This window comes from Mobula birostris, chromosome 1 (genome assembly GCF_030028105.1).
Source record: "Mobula birostris isolate sMobBir1 chromosome 1, sMobBir1.hap1, whole genome shotgun sequence".
Taxonomy (NCBI): Eukaryota; Metazoa; Chordata; class Chondrichthyes; order Myliobatiformes; family Myliobatidae; genus Mobula; species Mobula birostris.
In genome coordinates, this window is record NC_092370.1 from 94,446,570 (window position 1) to 94,464,103 (window position 17,534).

Genomic DNA, 17,534 nt, shown 5'->3' on the forward strand with positions numbered 1-17,534 from the left:
TTTCATGTCACATGCCGGTGATAATAAACCTGATTCTGATTCAGATTCTGAGATCAATAGATTTTTGGAGGTTAAGAGAATCACAAGTCGATGGGAATTGAACGTGTGTACAAAATATGACATGGTATTGAATGGCATATCATAGTCCACTCTTGAGTTACGTTCAGGTCTATGCAACCACGTAATTTTTCAACATACTGTCTGGCTTTATTGAATGGCGTTCACCTGGGGGCAATGAGAATGGTTACAAGAGAAAGTATCTTCTCCTTTCACTTTAGGCAGTAATATGAAATAAAATAAACTAGCTTCAGGCAACATATTTTAATAATTTTGTGTCAAGATATGTGAAGTGAGGGTAATTACGAGTTAGACTACCACCACCTTCTTAACACAATTGCACTTGGACCAGAAACACAGATTTCTTAACATGGCCTTCATTGGTAATCTCCAGCACACGATAACTATTTCTTACCTTGCCTCCTTTGAGCTGAACCTGAGCCCCAAAGCCCAGCAAGGTCTGCACCACCAGAGGCTTACAGTGCTGCACTGCAATGTGTAGGGCTGTGTAGCAATCCTTTGTCTTTGCATCAACGTGCGCCCCCTTCTGGAGTAACACTTTCACTACAGTTGCGTGCCCTCTCTTTGCTGCAGTATGGAGGCACACTGCCCCAGACTGGAGGAAGAAAAAAATTTAATATCATGAGAAAATATGCTAGAAATACAATCCACCGCGAATTTGTTAACTTCTTTCTGAAATTCCTTAGGAGATCCTTAGGAAATAAATTTACTGTTTATTACTCTAGATTTTTAAAAAATAAGTCTACACAGTTTTTCATGGTGAATATAGAAACTTCAGAAGTTATTGGATTTTTGAACCACTGGGAAATTAAGGGATATGGGGACCAGTAGATGATAGAGGCTTTGTGACTTACCTGTGGTTTTACTTCTTATGTTCTTCAATATTAAAAAGTTCCTTGTAATCATACATTCCAATGTACATTACTTCAGAAGTAATACAGACTGTTATAATACTTCATGGAACAGACTTAAAACAATTATAGTGACATAGAAAAACAAGTCTTCAGTGGGCAAATTTAGAACAATAATGATGTCAAGTTACATTATTACAGATTCTCTGGGAACTGAAACATAATTTTCCATGTCACTTCACATGGTCAAGCACTGAAGACTTCTCATGAATGGAAATATACAGAAATAAATGCTTTGAAAAAGATTTTATGACCATGTACTTTTAAGCAAAGCACAAAACAATTGTATTTCCCATTAACTAAAATTTACAAGCATTGTCACAGTTCTTCCTCATGGTCTTCTAAATATCACGTAGACAAGTGTAAGGCTGAGAGCTTACCAACCTGAACATGGTTTAATGGGGATAGTTGGATCGGAAGGGGGAGGGAAATAAACAAGAAAACCCCCACAACATCTACTATCTCCATATTGCAATTCTGGATGCTTTAAATTACCCTTAAGAGGTACACTTTTATTAGGTTGGTGTGAGGCAAAAATATCCCAAAGCGTTGAGTCATTTAAGAGAAGCATTGGTGTACATATGGGCAGAAAAGAAATCAGTCAAATGCTTAAAGGAGTATCATAAAAAAAGGGAAGAGATGTAAAGAGATGGAGAAGCAGAGGAGGGAATCCTAAAGCTTCGGGCCTCAGCAGCTAATGTCATGGCCCTAAAATCTGGTAAATTAAATGTATGCATGAGTGAGAAACTAGAATCAGAGGAATATGTGTCACTGAAAAAAAGTAGAGAGTGGGAAGGAATTACAGGGAGGAAGGGAAAAACCATGGAGGGATTTGAAAACAAGGTCAAAAGTCTTTAAATTGGGTCTGGTTTCATATCTAATGCAGCAAGATGCTTGCCATCTGTCTCAGTCACAGGACACTGTTACAGGAGATTTTCCTCATCTGAGCCTCCAACAGGCTCCAGTCAAGTTCTGATGGTTTCCCTGACATTACCATAATACTGGCTGGACTGCTAACACTTGTGGAACTATGCATTTTAGCTTGGAGATGGAGAGAGAAAAGTTGGCAAAGAAATGCATGTTTTTAAAGAAAAATTTAATTCCTTAAATTCCTTCTTTCTAGTTCCTTAAAATGTACACTTAGCGGGATGGAGTCTGGAGAACTGGGTTAAATTCATGGGTACAATATGTCAATAGATACAGGAGGAGCCGAACTATGAGGAAGTACTGGCTGGAACTTCTGAACTGTAGATCTGTGGTCTCTCCCCTCAGAAATACTTCCCCTTTGGGAGAGCCAGATTGATGACTACAAGAGAAACAACACTTGCCAAACTGGTGCAGACATCGTACAGCTAAGCTCTACCCAGCTGGCTTGTGGTCAAAGACGCAAGGTGAAAGAAACAAAAAGCACAAAAAGGGACAATTGCTACCTTATTGGGCATGTGGAGAGGGACTCCTTTTTTCAGGAATGCCAGCACTGTTTCAGGGTGGCCGCAGTGTGAGGCGATGTGCATTAAAGTACTTCCATCCTATTGATAAAACACATTATATCTGTTTATGCAACAGTGATAGCTTTAAGTTTTTATTTCCATTAAAAATAAGTACTGTCTCTGGTATAGGCGTGAGGTATACAAGCCTGATTCCAAGCTTGCAGAATCAGCTGACTTCAGTTCAGATGGCAATACTGCTCTTATTGTTTCTGGAATTGGCATGAAAAACCCAGAAGGATAAGTCACACTTGCATGTGTCGTTATATCTTATATAGCCTGTTTGTATCCATGTTGATGGTATTAATAGGGTAGCTTAAGTGTGCGGGGCACCTGCACTCAGCCCAAAGGAATGGTATTCAGCTTCCTGTTTCTTACCACTCTAATTCACCATGTCACTCCTACTGTAACCAGCATGTGCAGTTCTGTTCCAAGAAGGTTCAACTCAAGCTTCAGGAACAAAATCTCATCTTTCTGGGCATATTACAGGAGTCAATTTAAAACTCGGCAACCATAGATCATCACTCTTTATTTTTGTCTATAGCATATCTAGCCTTTCCTATAATAATTTTGGCTTAGCTTTTCTTATTTTTTTGTATAGTTTATGATGGGAATGTCCCACATACTCACCATTGGAGCAAAACTTTACGTTGACAAAGAAGCTTTATCTGTTACTTCATCACCACATTAAATTGTCTCACCCTATCAAAGAAATTATTTTTATTCTACCCACTTGCTCTGCTACTTCAATTAACTTTTTTTTTCTCTCTGTTTCACTGTTCTGATGGAGGGTCTTGGAGCTGAAATATAAACTGTTTTTCTTACAACAGATACTAAGTATTTCTAGCATTCTCTGTGTGTACTTCAGGTTTCCAGCATCTGCATTTTTCTGGATTTTACTTTACGTTTTGTTACAGAACATGGAAAATAACACAGGAATAGACCCAAAATCAAGAGAAAATCTGCAGATGCTGGAAATCTGAGCAACACACACAAAATGCTGGAGGAACTCAGCAGGCCAGGCTGCATCTATGGAAAAAAGTGCGGTCAATGTTTCGGGCTGAAATCCCTTGGCAGGACTGGAGAAAGAAAGGTGGGGGGAGGGGAGAGAGAAACGTCAGGTGATAGGTGAAACTTGGAGGGACAGAAGGCCATGGAAGAAAGAAAAGGGGGGCAGGGAGGAGCACTAGAGGGAGGCAATGGGTGGTCAAGGAGATAACATGAGAGAGGGACAAAGGGATGGGAAATGGTGAAAGAGGGGAGGGGCATTACTGGAAGTTTAAGAAATCGATGTTCATGCCATCAGGTTGGAGGCTACCCAAATGGCATATAAGGTGTTGTTGTTCCTCCAACCCAAGTGTGGTCTTATCCCGACAGTGGAGGAGGCCATGGATGGACATATTGGAATGGGAATGGGAAGTGGAATTAAAACGGGTGGTCACTGGGAGATCACACTTCTTCTGGCAGACAGCTTGTAGGTGCTCAGCAAAGCGGTCTCCCAATCTACATCGGGCCTCACCGATATGCAAGTGGCCACACTGGGAGCACCAAACACAGTATATGACCCCAACAGTCTCACCATACCTGTAAAGACTGTTTGAGGCCCTGAATGGTACTGGGGGAGGAGGTGTAGAGGAAAATGTTGCACTTGTTCCATGTGCAAGGATAAGTGGGGAGGGATGAATGGACAAGGGAGTCGCGTAGGGAGCAATCTCTGTGGAAAGCAGAAAGTGGGGAGGAGGGAAAGATGTGTTTACTGGCAGAATTCAGTTGGAGGTAGCAGAAGTTTTGGAGAATTATGTGCTGGATGTGGAGACTTGCAGAGTGGTACGTGAGGACAAGAGGACCCTATCCCTGCTAGGGTGGTAGGAGGATGGGGTAGGAGCAGACATGCATGAAATGGAAGAGATGCGGTTGAGGGCAGCATTGATGGTGGAGGGAATGAAGCTCCTTTCTTTGAAAAAGGAGCACACCTCCTTCGTTCTGGAATGAAAAGCATCTTCCTGAGAGAAGATGAGAGCATGAATAAACCCCTCAACTTATAATGCGTATTTTAACCATAATACTATGTAAAAAAACTTGACTTGTAAGTCTCCTTTAAACTTTTCCCCCTCACCTTAATGCTACAACCTCTAATATTTGATATTTCTACACTATCTATGCCTCTCTTAATTTTATATGCAGAATTTCTATCAGGTTGCTGTTCAGCATCTGATGCTCCAGAGAGCACTGAAATACTCCAGATGTTTCCCACTTAGACAATAGGTGCAGGAATAGGCCATTCAGCCCTTCGAGCCAGCACCGCCATTCACTGTGATCGTGGCTGATCATCCACAATCAGTATCCTTTTCCTGCCTTCTCCCCACATCCCTTGACTCCGCTATCTTTAAGAGCTCTATCTAACTCTTTCTTGAAAGAATCCAGAGAACTGTCCTCCACTGCCTTCCGAGGCAGAGCATTCTACAGAACCACAACCCTCTGTGTGGAAAAAGTTTTTCCTCAACTCCGTTCTAAATGGTCTACCTCTTATTCTTAAACTGTGGCCTCTGGTTCTGGACTCCCTCAACATCGGAAACATGTTTCCTGCCTCTAGCGTGTCCAATCCCTTAATAATCTTATATAATAAACTTCTCGTACTCTTCAGTCCTGGTGAATCTCTTCTGCACCCACTGGAAAGCCTTTGCATTCTTCCAAGAATGGGGTGACCAGAAGTACACACAATACTTCCAACGCAGGCAAACCAAATGTTAAAACAGCTTCAACATGACTTCTGAGTCTTTCTGCTCCAAGCCCATTCGTTACTATTCTATCGATGGAGCAATGGACCTGCGCCTTGAAATCACTCTGTATACCAATGCTCCACATTTAACGTATAATTTCCTCTTACATTTGACCTTACACACGTGCAAGAATCTGTTCCCTTATCATATTGGCATTCCAATATATTTTCACACTCATATGTGCTGCTGCCTCCTGAGTTCATAAGAGTCTGGTTCTCTGATGTTACTCATATTTGGATGCTAATATGTGTTCCTGATATTGCAGCCATGATTGACTAGTGGAGTCTAAATGTATCATCACTGTGTCCATGTCCATTTAATTGCTTGTATTTAAACAGCATGTTTGTTGAGGTGAGATTTGAACTCCCATCTGCCAGGTGCGGATCTCAGGGTGTCAGTTCAACAGTGTAATCGCCAAGCACCTTGCAACTTCCTGAAATTGTTATGATCAGGGCAAGGATGTATTTCCCGCTCTCCCATTGTGCCACGTCCTCTGTGCTCCACAGGAATTGTGCCTGCCTTTAGTCACTATCCATTTTCCAGTGGCTATAAAGCAGCAGACATTGAAGGATACAACTGACAGTCGGGATAGTATTTTATCATGTGCCTGGCTTTCCAGAGAGAATGTGAAACCGGGCAGTATCAGCTGTTCCCCACACTAATATTGGTTCCCTCACTACAAACAAAACCAACATCAATTGAATCTGAATGTTTTGGACCTTTTCCCTTCAGCATACAACTTCATGTCATTAAACATGTTACCCTATAGTGGATAATGGAAGGAATTAACTACATCACAATCATCTGCCAATGAATTAGCTTCGGTTTCAGAAGCGCATTTTATTTTTAATTGTTTTTGGTATTATTCTAGCCGAATGGCTAGCTTGTGTTTCCTGCTATATGGAAACATCCATATTTACGTGGCTTCATAAATCCCCTAACTGCTCTGCAGCCAATCAGAGGCAGTTTTGAGGAACAGTTGCTTTTGCAATGCAAGAGAATGTTTTTTGACAAGTTATTGCAGCAAAGGAGTGATGCAACGGGATGAAATAGCAGGCCTCTACTGTACACAAACACACCTGGGCTTTTATTTCTTTCAAGGTTCACTGAGGCTCATCCTTCATGCTATTGCACCTGTCCCTAATTGTCTTGTTCCTGGACTCTCCTGCATGCCAATTGAACAGCAACCAGATGGAATGTACTGAGCCCATTCAAAGCATAGAGGCAGGTACAGTACAATCTGTCCTTTCCAAGACCTCACTGGGTTTTTAAAGAGATTCATACAATTTTGCTAAATGCTGCGAGACCAATTGCTGACAATTAATACTGCAATCAACAAACATTGCTCACACAGTGGGCTGCATGGTTCATTGGTGTTAAAGCTTGGAAGTTAATACAATTAACAGTGGGGTATAACCTAGCCCTATTCTAAGTTTAACCTTCTGGCAAATATCATTTTCAACAAAGAGGTGCTCAGCACAGGACATTTTGTCAGCTGTGTTTTGCACTTCCGTGTCATTTATTATGTAATCTTTGTGAAAAGGAACTTACGCCTTTATATTTAATGTTTTTAAAACAAACTGATGACAGTTTTATTTGTTCCTGCTATAATTAAATTCATTAGAGCCACTATGTAAACACAAATTTAGGCATTTAGTTTTGCAACATTAATGGTCACATGATTAACAGAGTAAATGCTGAAACATATCTTTGATATACTGACCGGAGTGCTCCCATCCCCGTGCACAGCACTTTGCTTGACATTTACAGGAGCTAAAAACTGAAGCAGTTGAAACCGGCAGCTCACTTGCCACCCTCTCAAAAGCAACAGACACTGACATGTCAGCATCTTGCAGATTTATGTAACTGAATCAAAATATATATCTCTTTTATAAGGAAGGATAATAGCTAAGTGGAATCTAGCCCTCAAGTGGAAGAACCATAGACATGTCTGAAAAAATAAACTATTGATTTCATTTATTCATTTACAGGATGTGGACATTGCTGGCAAAGCCTGCATCCCTCAGTGTGTCTGATGGACCAGAATCAAGTTTATTATCACCGTCATGTGTCATGAAATTTGTTAACTTAGCTACAGCAGTACAATGCAATACATGATAACACAGAAAGAAAAATTAAGCAAATCAGTTACTGTAATTATATATATGTGTACATTAAATAGATTAAAAATAGTGCAAAAACAGAAGTAATATAAATTTAAAAAATGAAGTAGTGTTCCTGGCTTCTGTATCTATTTAGGAATCATATGGCAGAGGGGAAGAAGTTGTTCCTGAATCGCTGAGTGTGTGCTTTCAGGCTTCTGTACCTCCTTCCTGAAGGTAACAATGAGAAGAGGGCATGCCCTGGGTCTTTAATAATGGATGCTGCCTTTCTGAGGCACCGCTCCTTGAAGATGTCCAGGATAACGCAAAGGCTAGTACCCAAGATGAAGCTGACTAACTTTACAACTTTCTGTAGCTTCTTTCGGTCCTGTGCAGTGGCCCCACAATACCAGGTAGCCTATCAGAATGCTCTCCATGGTGCATCTATAGAAGCTTTTGGGTGTTTTAGGTGACAAACCAAATCTCTTCAAACTCCTAATGAGACATATCCACCGTCTTGCCTTTTTTATAGCTGCATCAGTGCGTTGGGACCAGGTTAGATCCTCAGAGATCTTGATGTTCAGGAACTTCACACTGCTCACTCTCTCCACTTCTGATCCCCCTATGAAGATTGGTTCACGTTCCCTCGTCTTGCCCTTCCTGAAGTCCACAATCAGCTCTTTGGTCTTACTAACGTTGACGGCAAGGTTTTTGCTGTGACGCCACTCAACTAGCTAGTATATCTTGCTCCTGTACACCAACTCCTCTCTATCTGAGATTCTACAAACAAAGTTGTCTCATCAGCAAACTTATAAATAGTATTGGAGCTATGCCTAGCCACGCAGTCATGGGTACATAGAGTAGAGCAGTGGGCTAAGCACGCACCCCTGAGGTGCACCAGTGTTGATCATCAGCGAGGAGGATATGTTATCACTCATCCGCACAGATTGTGGTCTTCTGGTTAGGAAGTCAAGGATCCAATTGCAAAGGGAGGTACAGAGGCCCAGGTTCAGTGGCTTATTGATCAGGACTGGGGGAAAAATGGTGATAAACGCTGAGCTATAGTCAATGAACAGCATCCTGACATGGTTGTTTGTATTGACCAGGTGATCTAAAGCCGTGAGAAGAGCCATTGAGATTGTGGCTGCTGTAGACCTATTATGGCGATAGACAAATTGCAGTGCATCCGGGTCCTTGCTGAGGCAGGAGTTCATTCTAGCCATGACCAACCTCTCAAAGCATTTCATCACCATAGATGTGAGTGCTACTGGGTAATAGCTGGGAGATGTTGGAGGTTATTAAGCACCAACCATATCAGTGGTACATCAGACACATACAGGTGATGGTAGATTTGGATAATAGCAGATTTTCTATCCTGAAGAACATTCAGGATTGTTTACTGGAGTTCAATGCCTGAGCTGTGGGTGAATCTCCAATCTTAAACATTTGCTGCCATCTAGTGACCATGTGGTAATATTGGCAATCTTGACTATCTTTCAGTTAAAAGGGGCCTTATTACTTTCTACTACAACTTTTTCCAAAATTATTGCACTTTGTTTTTTTTTTTGCTTGTTTATGCCTCTTGTTGCACTCAGCTATAACTTGCCTAAAATAATCTTGTGCAGGATGTTGTGGGTGGCCCAGCCAATTGAGCCACTGTCTCAGTGATCCAGCTACCCAGGTTTAATCACGACCTCTGGTGCTGTCTGTAAGGAGTTTACATATTCTCCCTGTGACCATGTGGGTCTTCTCCCACATCCCAAAGGTATACAAGTGGGTTGGGGAGGAAATACAGGAAAGATCAAGGGAAAATGGATTGCTGAGAGCTGGCATTCACTCAACGGGCTGAATGGCCTTCTGAGTTGTGAAGATATGTGGAAATTTTAATATAAATTTATGGTGGATAGTGGGAGGAGTACCATTGATCTAAATTACAATAAATCACCATAAAAGTCTATATAATCCAATGTTATTATCCCAATTTTATTTTGGAGTTCTGACAAAGCCTTTCAAAACCGAAAGCATGATTTTTTTCCATAGATGCTGCCTGACCTGCTGAGAGACTCGCACACTTCCTGTTTTCATTTCCAATTTCCAGTACCTGCCATTTTTGATTATTGATTCCTGATGTTCAGACAGTTTTTGTCGGATTGGATTGATGGACTGGTTGATAGTTCACTGGCCACCATTTAGATATGTTTGTGAGAATCTTACTTGTCCTGTTCAGAACACGAGGCACCTAATCTTTTCGTAGATTCTGCTCACTTAGTTACAATTGAAGCTTATCGACGTTTGAGTGGTGGAAATACCTTTGTTTGGGCCAGTACATTGGATTTAAATTTCTCAGTTAATACTTCAACCACATTGGTGTGTCCTCGTTCAGCAGCAATGTGCAGTGGTGACCGGTCCAGCTGTAATAGTGAAATAGACAGGATTAATCCAAATTCAATCACCATTCATGTATAATCTAATGCTATTAACCGTAAGTTATTTCATAAGCCTATAGAATCACAATGAGGCCTTTAGGCCTATCATTTCTGTGAGGTATGGGCATACATACAGACATAGACACAGAAACCCACCAGGTGCACACTGGCCATTATCCACCCATTTACACTAATCCTACACTGTTCATTTAAAAAAAATTCTTCCTGCATTCTCATCAACTCCCTCCAGAACCTCACGCTTTGGGACATGCCCTCTTCTCATTACTACTATCAAAGAGGTACAAGAGTTTGAAGATCCATACTCAATGATTTAGGAATAGCGTCTTCCCCTCCACCATCAGATTTATGAACAGTCCATGAACCCATGAACACTACCTCATTATTCATTTTATTGCAGTGTTTAGTTATTTTTGTAATTTATAGAGTTTTATGTCTTTGCACTACTGTACTCCTGTGGCAAAACAACAGCTTTCACGTCATTTGTCCAGGATAATAAATCTGATTTTGATTCTGATTTAGATTCCACAAATTCACCTACTCATCAGTGACAAGTCAGAGTGGCCAACCTACCCACTGAAGAACGTATCTTTGGCTCAGATTGAACCAATGTAGCTGACACTGGGAGGTTATGCCACAGTGTCACTGAATACGTACCTCATCAATTTTGGCTAAAACCAATGGAACTGAAAACAAATTGGTTTGCTGATTAGGAAATGGCTGAGTGATAGGAGATAGGTACCTGTTAACATCTTGCATAGATAATGAGCTAAGGTTCTGATTGTATTTATTGACATAATTTATTTGTTCCCTGCAACCTTCATCTCATTATCAGTGCAAAATGTTAGCATTGTTTCAGGTGTCCACAAAAATAGAATAAAATGTCAGGCGGCCAAGGTCATAAATCTTATTTTGATTTCTAATATCTCCAAATGTCTAATTGTATCTCCAGTGCTTTTTTTTTCTCATTGTTACCATAAGGAAAGAGGTACCTACCGAATGTTGAAAAGACGAGACAGGGTGAATGAGGAGAGGATGTTTCCTATGGGGGTATCGAGAACTAGAGGACACTGCCTCAAAACGGAGTGGTGACCCTTTAGAACAGAGGTAAGGAGGATTTTTTTTTTTGCCAGAGAGCAGTGAATCTATGGAGGGCTCTTCCACAGACTACAGGTGGGGCCAAGTACGTGGACATATTTAAGGTGGAAGTTGATAGCTTCCTGATCGGTCAGGGCAGTAAAAGATATGGTGAGAAGGAAGGTGTATGGGGTTGAGTGGGATCCGGGATCAGCCCTGATGTAATGGTGGAGCAGACTTGATGGGCTGAATGGCCTAATTCTGCTCCTATGTCTTATGGTTTTATGGTCTAAGAAGCCTGACAGCACGCACTCAGCGACTCAGGGACAGCTTCTTTCCCTCTGTCAACCGATTTCTGAACAGACATTGAATGCATGAACATTACCTCATTCCATTTTTTACTTATGTTTTTGCACTACTTATTTAATTTAACTATTTGATAGTCATACAATATATATATACTCATGTAATTCACAGTTTTTCCATATATTATGATGTATTACATTGTACTGTGGCCGCAACGTTAACAAGTTTCACTACGTATGCCGGAGATATTAAACCTGATTCTGACTTTACAGATTTGCATGACTTCTCTCACTCTCTACACTGGTTATTGTGAATCTCAGCTCCCCTAATTTGTTGTTTATGGTCCTCTGGGCTTGCTCCACTCCTCCATGCGTGTCAATTAGAATGGGGCCAAAACTTAACTTCCACGTTTCCAGCTGGAATCTTTTCATCACCTAATATAGATATCCTACCCAACAGCAGTTAGCACAATGCTTTACAGGGCAGGTGACCGGGGTTCAATTCCTGTGCTGTCCTTAAGGCGTTGGTATGTTCTGCCCGTGACTGTGTGGGTTTCTCTTGCATGCTCTGGTTTCCTCCCACAGTCCAACGATCTGCCGCTTGCTATCTTAATTGGTCATTGTAAGTTTGTAAATTGTCTCTTAATTAGGCTAGCATGAAAAATTGGGGGTTTGCTGGGTGGTAACAAAGGGCCAGAAAGGCCTACTCTGTGCTGTATCTCAATAAAATAAAAATAAGAGAAATTAAATATCTTCAGCGCATGAGAACTGAAGAGAGTACCTTGTCTGTAATGTTTGGATTGGCTTTGTACTGATAGAAGAACTTCAGCATGAGTTCATCTCCTTCCGAGGCAGCAATATGCAAAGGAGTTTGACCTTCTTTCTGCAATGAAGGAACAGGCAGAGCTGAGAAGTACCATCTTCTTTTCTGTCCATTGAATCATGAATATATTAACATTGTTGTGAATTCTGCTGCCCCCACCCCCACCAGCTAATCCTCTTGGACACTTGGTCTTTCCTTCAGTTTTAGACAATACAGAGAAATCATTACAAGCCTCAGAAACAAATGAAATTCCAGGAATGGTTCTAATTTAACGTCCCATTAGAATTAATTTTTAATCCCCGAGTTTGCCAAATGTGAGGTTTGATATTAACTCTACAGCAGGAATGTGTCAAAAAGCTGCAAGCATCCATTCATAACATTAATGAGGTATAATTCACAAAATATTTGTAGCCTCTCAGATTATAACTCTATTCTCTTGTGCACTGAAGTCTGATCACATCATTTAACTTCATCAGCAATATTTATTATACTGTCAGAAATTCTTCGCGGGTACAGTGTGAACAAGGAATGCAGAACTAACTTGTTTATCCCTGAGGCAACACTGTTTTCCTTCTGTCATTTAACAAGTTTTCAGCACAGTAAATAATTTACTTATTAATCATCTACAGCCTTTCAGAATGTGTTCTCAATGGCCACACTATTGTAGCTATTCCTTTAAAATTACTGGAGAGTTTACAATTGCTCATAGAACACGATGCTTCTGAAATTACTTTTAACACTGCCTGACTTGTGTGCACTTTCGCTCATCTGTGTATTTTATTTCTTGCAGTAGTTGCCTTTCTGTTCCATTTCCTGCTACAACTAGCATTTATATACTTTTGATGTTACCAAAAATTTATCTTGCTATTTTACTGTTCATTATCGTGCTTACGTAGGAATGTGAGCAGAAGAAATCCACAGAATCCCCTGAACCTGCCCTGGCATTTAATGTGGGAAAATGTCAAACATCCCACATAGTAAAGTGTGACAACCACGGACTCAGCTGCGCAGCAGATTCGACAATTCCACTCATGAATGTCCAAGTGTCAGCTAATTATTATTTCATTATGGCGGTATTTAACTCCCTTCTTTTCATCATAGCGCTTGTTGAGACTTGAGCAAAGCACACATTGCCTGCTTGCATTCGGCCTTGTCTGAGAAAGTGGACTATCGAGTCAAATGACATTGAAGACTAGCGATTCACATTTTATATTTAGATATTACTTTTGGCCACAGTATTGGCATCTAGTTTTTTATTTGAGGGTTTTAGTTAATGGTCCTGTTTGGCCTAGCGTTTATTGTTTTCCTTTTCTTTAAAATCCTGTTTGCATTAAAATCCTGTCTGTGCACTATTGACCCGCTTCAGTGTCTCTTTCTCTCCTCACTTGGGCCATATCCGAACATCCATACAGTAAAGTCCGTATCAGCAACTTCTACTACCCTGCTGTTGTCAATTCTTTTAGAAAAACCCAAATTTGTGAGTCAACATACGTTGTCCACTTTCTTCAATGATATAAAATTTACATAGAAATTAGAACAGTATGTAACACGCTGTAAGGTTTCACTGCTAAATGTAGTGGCCTCTCTGTAGCAGCAATGTTTGGGTTATGACTAGAGATAATGGTGCTTTGGAATGTGGGGACTATCCAATGAGAGAAATTTTGTTCTTTTTTGTTCTTTTTTGTGAGAAGAGAGAGTTTTGCGGTCTTTTGCCAGGTAGAGATGAGGAGAGAAGCCGCGAATGAAGAGAGTTGGTAGACCACTGGACGGAGTGGGCTTGGAGTGAGGGTTCGAAGGTCAGCGACGATCGAAGAAGGTCGATGGTGGACAGACGGCTTATCAGGGAGCTCCAACATTGTGCAATAGACTGTTTCATGAGAATGGGCCCTTTTCCTTTTTTTGTTTTCTTTACCAACCATATAGTCAAATTAAGAATTATAAAGCTCAATCGTTTAATCACATGTTGTGTACTATTTGTTATTTCATGGCACCGATTTGTAACAGGGGACACATCGTACAGCATCCACCCAAACGAGATTCCTTAAGTTTAGCCGGGCCAGAGGCTATCACCCCCTATATTAAGTCACTAGCCGAAGCGAGAATTACAATTCTGGGGGCTCGTCCGTGATTGATTCTGGCGGATGCTATGTGATTAACCGGCGCATCGAACCTGTGGGATAGATATCTGTACTCCAGATGAATCGTTAATTCGCCTGTTAAATAATGTTAAAGTTGCAATTGTGGGTGGAGGTTTGATAAAACGGTTGGCTCAGCTCTCGTTTTAACGCAGACCAGCGCTGAGGTAGTGGTAGCTGGTGGTGGAGGTTTCAAAGACAGGGCTCTAACATTTCTGAGGAGTGAGGGGAAAGAGTCGTTGGATTTGGGATGTCTAATTAGTCCATGTCCCCCTGGTGAAGAGTGAGAATTCTGGGGTAGTATCCGTCCTTACCTCTCTGGCGAATAAATGGAAAACTCAGATTCAAAGTCCCAGCTATGGTAGGCTCCGCCTATTCTCTGGAATAACGCCCACCCCTAACGGGGAGGAGGAGTATGAGACTTGGGCAGAGTGGACCTCTCAGTTGTTAGATGAGTGGCAGTGTTCTGATGATGAAAAGCAACAGAGATTGGTTGAGAGTTTAAATGGGCGGGCTGCTGACGTTGTGACAGCCTTCAGGTTAAAATATCCCCTAGCAACCTGTGAGCACTGGAAAGCTCTTTTGGCCCAACAGGAAGCCCAATGGAGCTCATGGTGGGGTTCCAGAACATGCGTCAGGAGAAGGGGGAGAAGCTTTCTGCTTTTATTTTTCGGCTAGAGAAGCAGCTAAATTGCTTGCAGCACAGAGGGGTCATTCAGGCGGCTGAGGTGGATCAGTTAAGAGTGGACCAGATAGCCAGGGGTGTCCAGTCCCATGACCTGATTGCTTGGGATCTCCGACAATCTCATAAGATGCACCCCCCTCCTTCTTTTGTTGAGCTGATCAGAGAGGTACAGGAAGAGGGGAACGCCGCGGCGGCGTGGGAGGACTCTGTCAGCAGGGTACAGTCCCTGGTAGTGGTCCCCTGCGGTGATAGCCTACCCCGGGGAGCGGTAGAGGAGACTGTGACAGAGTTGAGAACGGAGATATGTCAGCTGTTATCAGCGGGTGTGACCCCCCCCCCATATGATGGAGCTGATGGGGGGGGGTGGATCCCCCAAGGGGACAAACAACGTGGAGAGCTGCTGGCAGCAGGTGTCACGCCAGATGGAGAGTGAGCCCCTGGGTACTTAAGCAGAGGAAGTCCTTGGGAAAACAGAGGAGACCCAGTGAGGGAACAGCCTGGTGTCCCTGGTGGAACAATGTACCAAGGAACCCCTGAAAGCAAAAGGCCCAATTCCTGAAGGCTTAGTGGGTCCATGCTCCAGTGTGTTGCTACAGATAGAGGGTATTTATGCTAAAGCCATACTCGACACTGGGTCGCAGGTCACGTTGTTGTACTGTTTGTTTTACAACTGGTATTTGAAGCATTTACCCTGGGAACATTGTCTGCGCACTCGGGGTTTCGAGCTGCTTTTGAGGAAGTGCGTGGCTGCATTAGGCTAGATACTGAATTTAGACGAGGGTCTGTGTGGTTCACCCAGTCAAAGCCAATGGTAGTACGGCCCGGGGAAGTAGCGAGATAGATGGGGACCCTCAAATTTCCTGCAAGCCTGAGAGCAAGGCCCTCTTAGTGGATACTCTGAAAGACCATGAGGATGAGTCAGGATTTCCTGCTGGTGTACTGGTGAGGCCTGAATTGCAGAAGCCTTCAATTGTACAGGCAAGCAGGATGGCAGTGATTGTCAGGAACACTATGAAGAGGGAGGTCACCTTCAAGCCGAGGATGCCCCTGGTGCTTCTGTTCCCAGTAATGGTAATGTCTAGTGTCCCTGTGAGACATGCCGGGGAGAAACTATTGGAAAAAGGGGGAAAGTTGACTGAGTCATTCAACTTCAGGGACTCCCCGGTTCCTCTGGGTTGGAAGAGGAGGTTGGTAGAGAAGATTTTGAAACTGGAAGGTGTCTCTTCCACTGACGAGTTTGATGTTGGTTGTTCCAAGAGCATGTGTCACACTATCTGGGTGACCGAGGACAGAGGTCTCGGCAACTGGCTCCTGCAGAGGCGGAGGATGTTCGGCAGCACTTGTGAAAGTTGAAGGAAGCTGGGATCATCACTGAGTCCTGAAGCCCCTATGCGTCCCCAGTAGTACTGGCCAGAAAGAAGAATGGGAATGTATGGATGTGTGTTCGCACCGTCCCTGACCAGTATACTGTCCCGAGGATTGAAGATGCACTGGCCTGCCTGAGTGGTGCGAAGTGGTTCAGTGTGCTGGACTTGAGGAGTGGATATTACCAGATCCCCATGAGTGAGGCCAACAAAGAGAAAATGGTATTTATATGTCCCCTGGGATTTTTCCAGTTTGAAAGGACGCCCTAGGGCATCTCAGGAGCTCCTGCAAACTTCCAGCGGTTCATGGAGAAGACGGTGGGGGATATGAACATGCTTGAGGTATTGATGTATCTGGATGACCTCATAGTGTTCGGATCCACCTTGGAAGAACATGAAGTGAGGCTGCTGAAGGTGCTGGGCTGCCTGAAAGCTGAAGGGTTAAAACTTTCCCTTGACAAGTGCCAGTTCTGCCAAACGTCTGTTAGCTATGTTGGGCACATAGTCTCACGGAATGGAGTACCTACATTTTCGGCTAAGATAGAGGTGGTAACCACATGGCCAAGACTCCAGACTGTGAGTGCTCTGAGCTTGTTCCTCGGGTTCTATGGTTACTACGGAGGTTTGTGAAAGGCTACATGAAAGTGAGTCACCCATTGAATCAGCTTCTGTGTGGTTACCCTCCCTTGGGGAAGAAAGGGAGGGGGGGATAAAGGACAGAAGGGTGGAGAACACTGATCCCTCTAAGCTGTGCACATGTGTGTGTGCACTCACATTTTTCAACCAGTGCACAAAGGAAATTAATGTGCTTATAAAAGGTTAGTTACCTAAAATAATGTAGTAATTAATAATTATACTTATTGAAAATAATCTTTTAGCTACCTGTTTCTGTTAACTAGTTAGTCAGTTTTTCAAATACCACAACGCACGTCATTAATTTATGTCACCTCACCATTCCTGTTCCAGTTTGTACAGCTGCCTCACGGCGGCAGCCACATTTGGCGGACAATGTTCATATAGTAAAGTTTACAAAGATCTGTTTCAAATCTTGTAGATAGCTTACTAAGTTTTTATTGAAAAAATATTGATTCACTATGTCAAATTCAAAAGAAGTGAAGGGCGTGAAGCGCAAAAGAATTGCAAATTTGATTTGCGCGAGGCAAAATTAACAAGATAAGAAAGCAGTATCTGGGAGACAATGTTTTGTGGAGTGACAAAGTTAAAGTTTTGCTAAGCCAACAACGTGAAGAAAATGTCACAGTAGATACAAGTTTGCTGTTGACTTTTATAAATAGGCTTTGTGTTCATTTAGAAGAAAGGTTTCCTGAAGGTGAGGTACAAGA

The 17,534-nt window shown here is 42.3% G+C and overlaps 1 protein-coding gene across 1 annotated transcript in view; it reads right to left on the bottom strand.

Annotated features, from left to right (window-relative positions):
* Positions 1-17,534, bottom strand: part of trpn1 (transient receptor potential cation channel, subfamily N, member 1) — a 217,428-nt gene that overhangs the window by 86,090 nt on the left and 113,804 nt on the right. Inside the window, exons 7-10 of the mRNA XM_072259540.1 lie at positions 11,966-12,067; positions 9,668-9,769; positions 2,420-2,518; positions 473-673 (exon numbers count right to left, since the gene is read on the bottom strand). Of these exons, the coding sequence (XP_072115641.1) occupies positions 473-673; positions 2,420-2,518; positions 9,668-9,769; positions 11,966-12,067 (504 nt within the window). The remainder of the gene's footprint in view (positions 1-472; positions 674-2,419; positions 2,519-9,667; positions 9,770-11,965; positions 12,068-17,534) is intronic.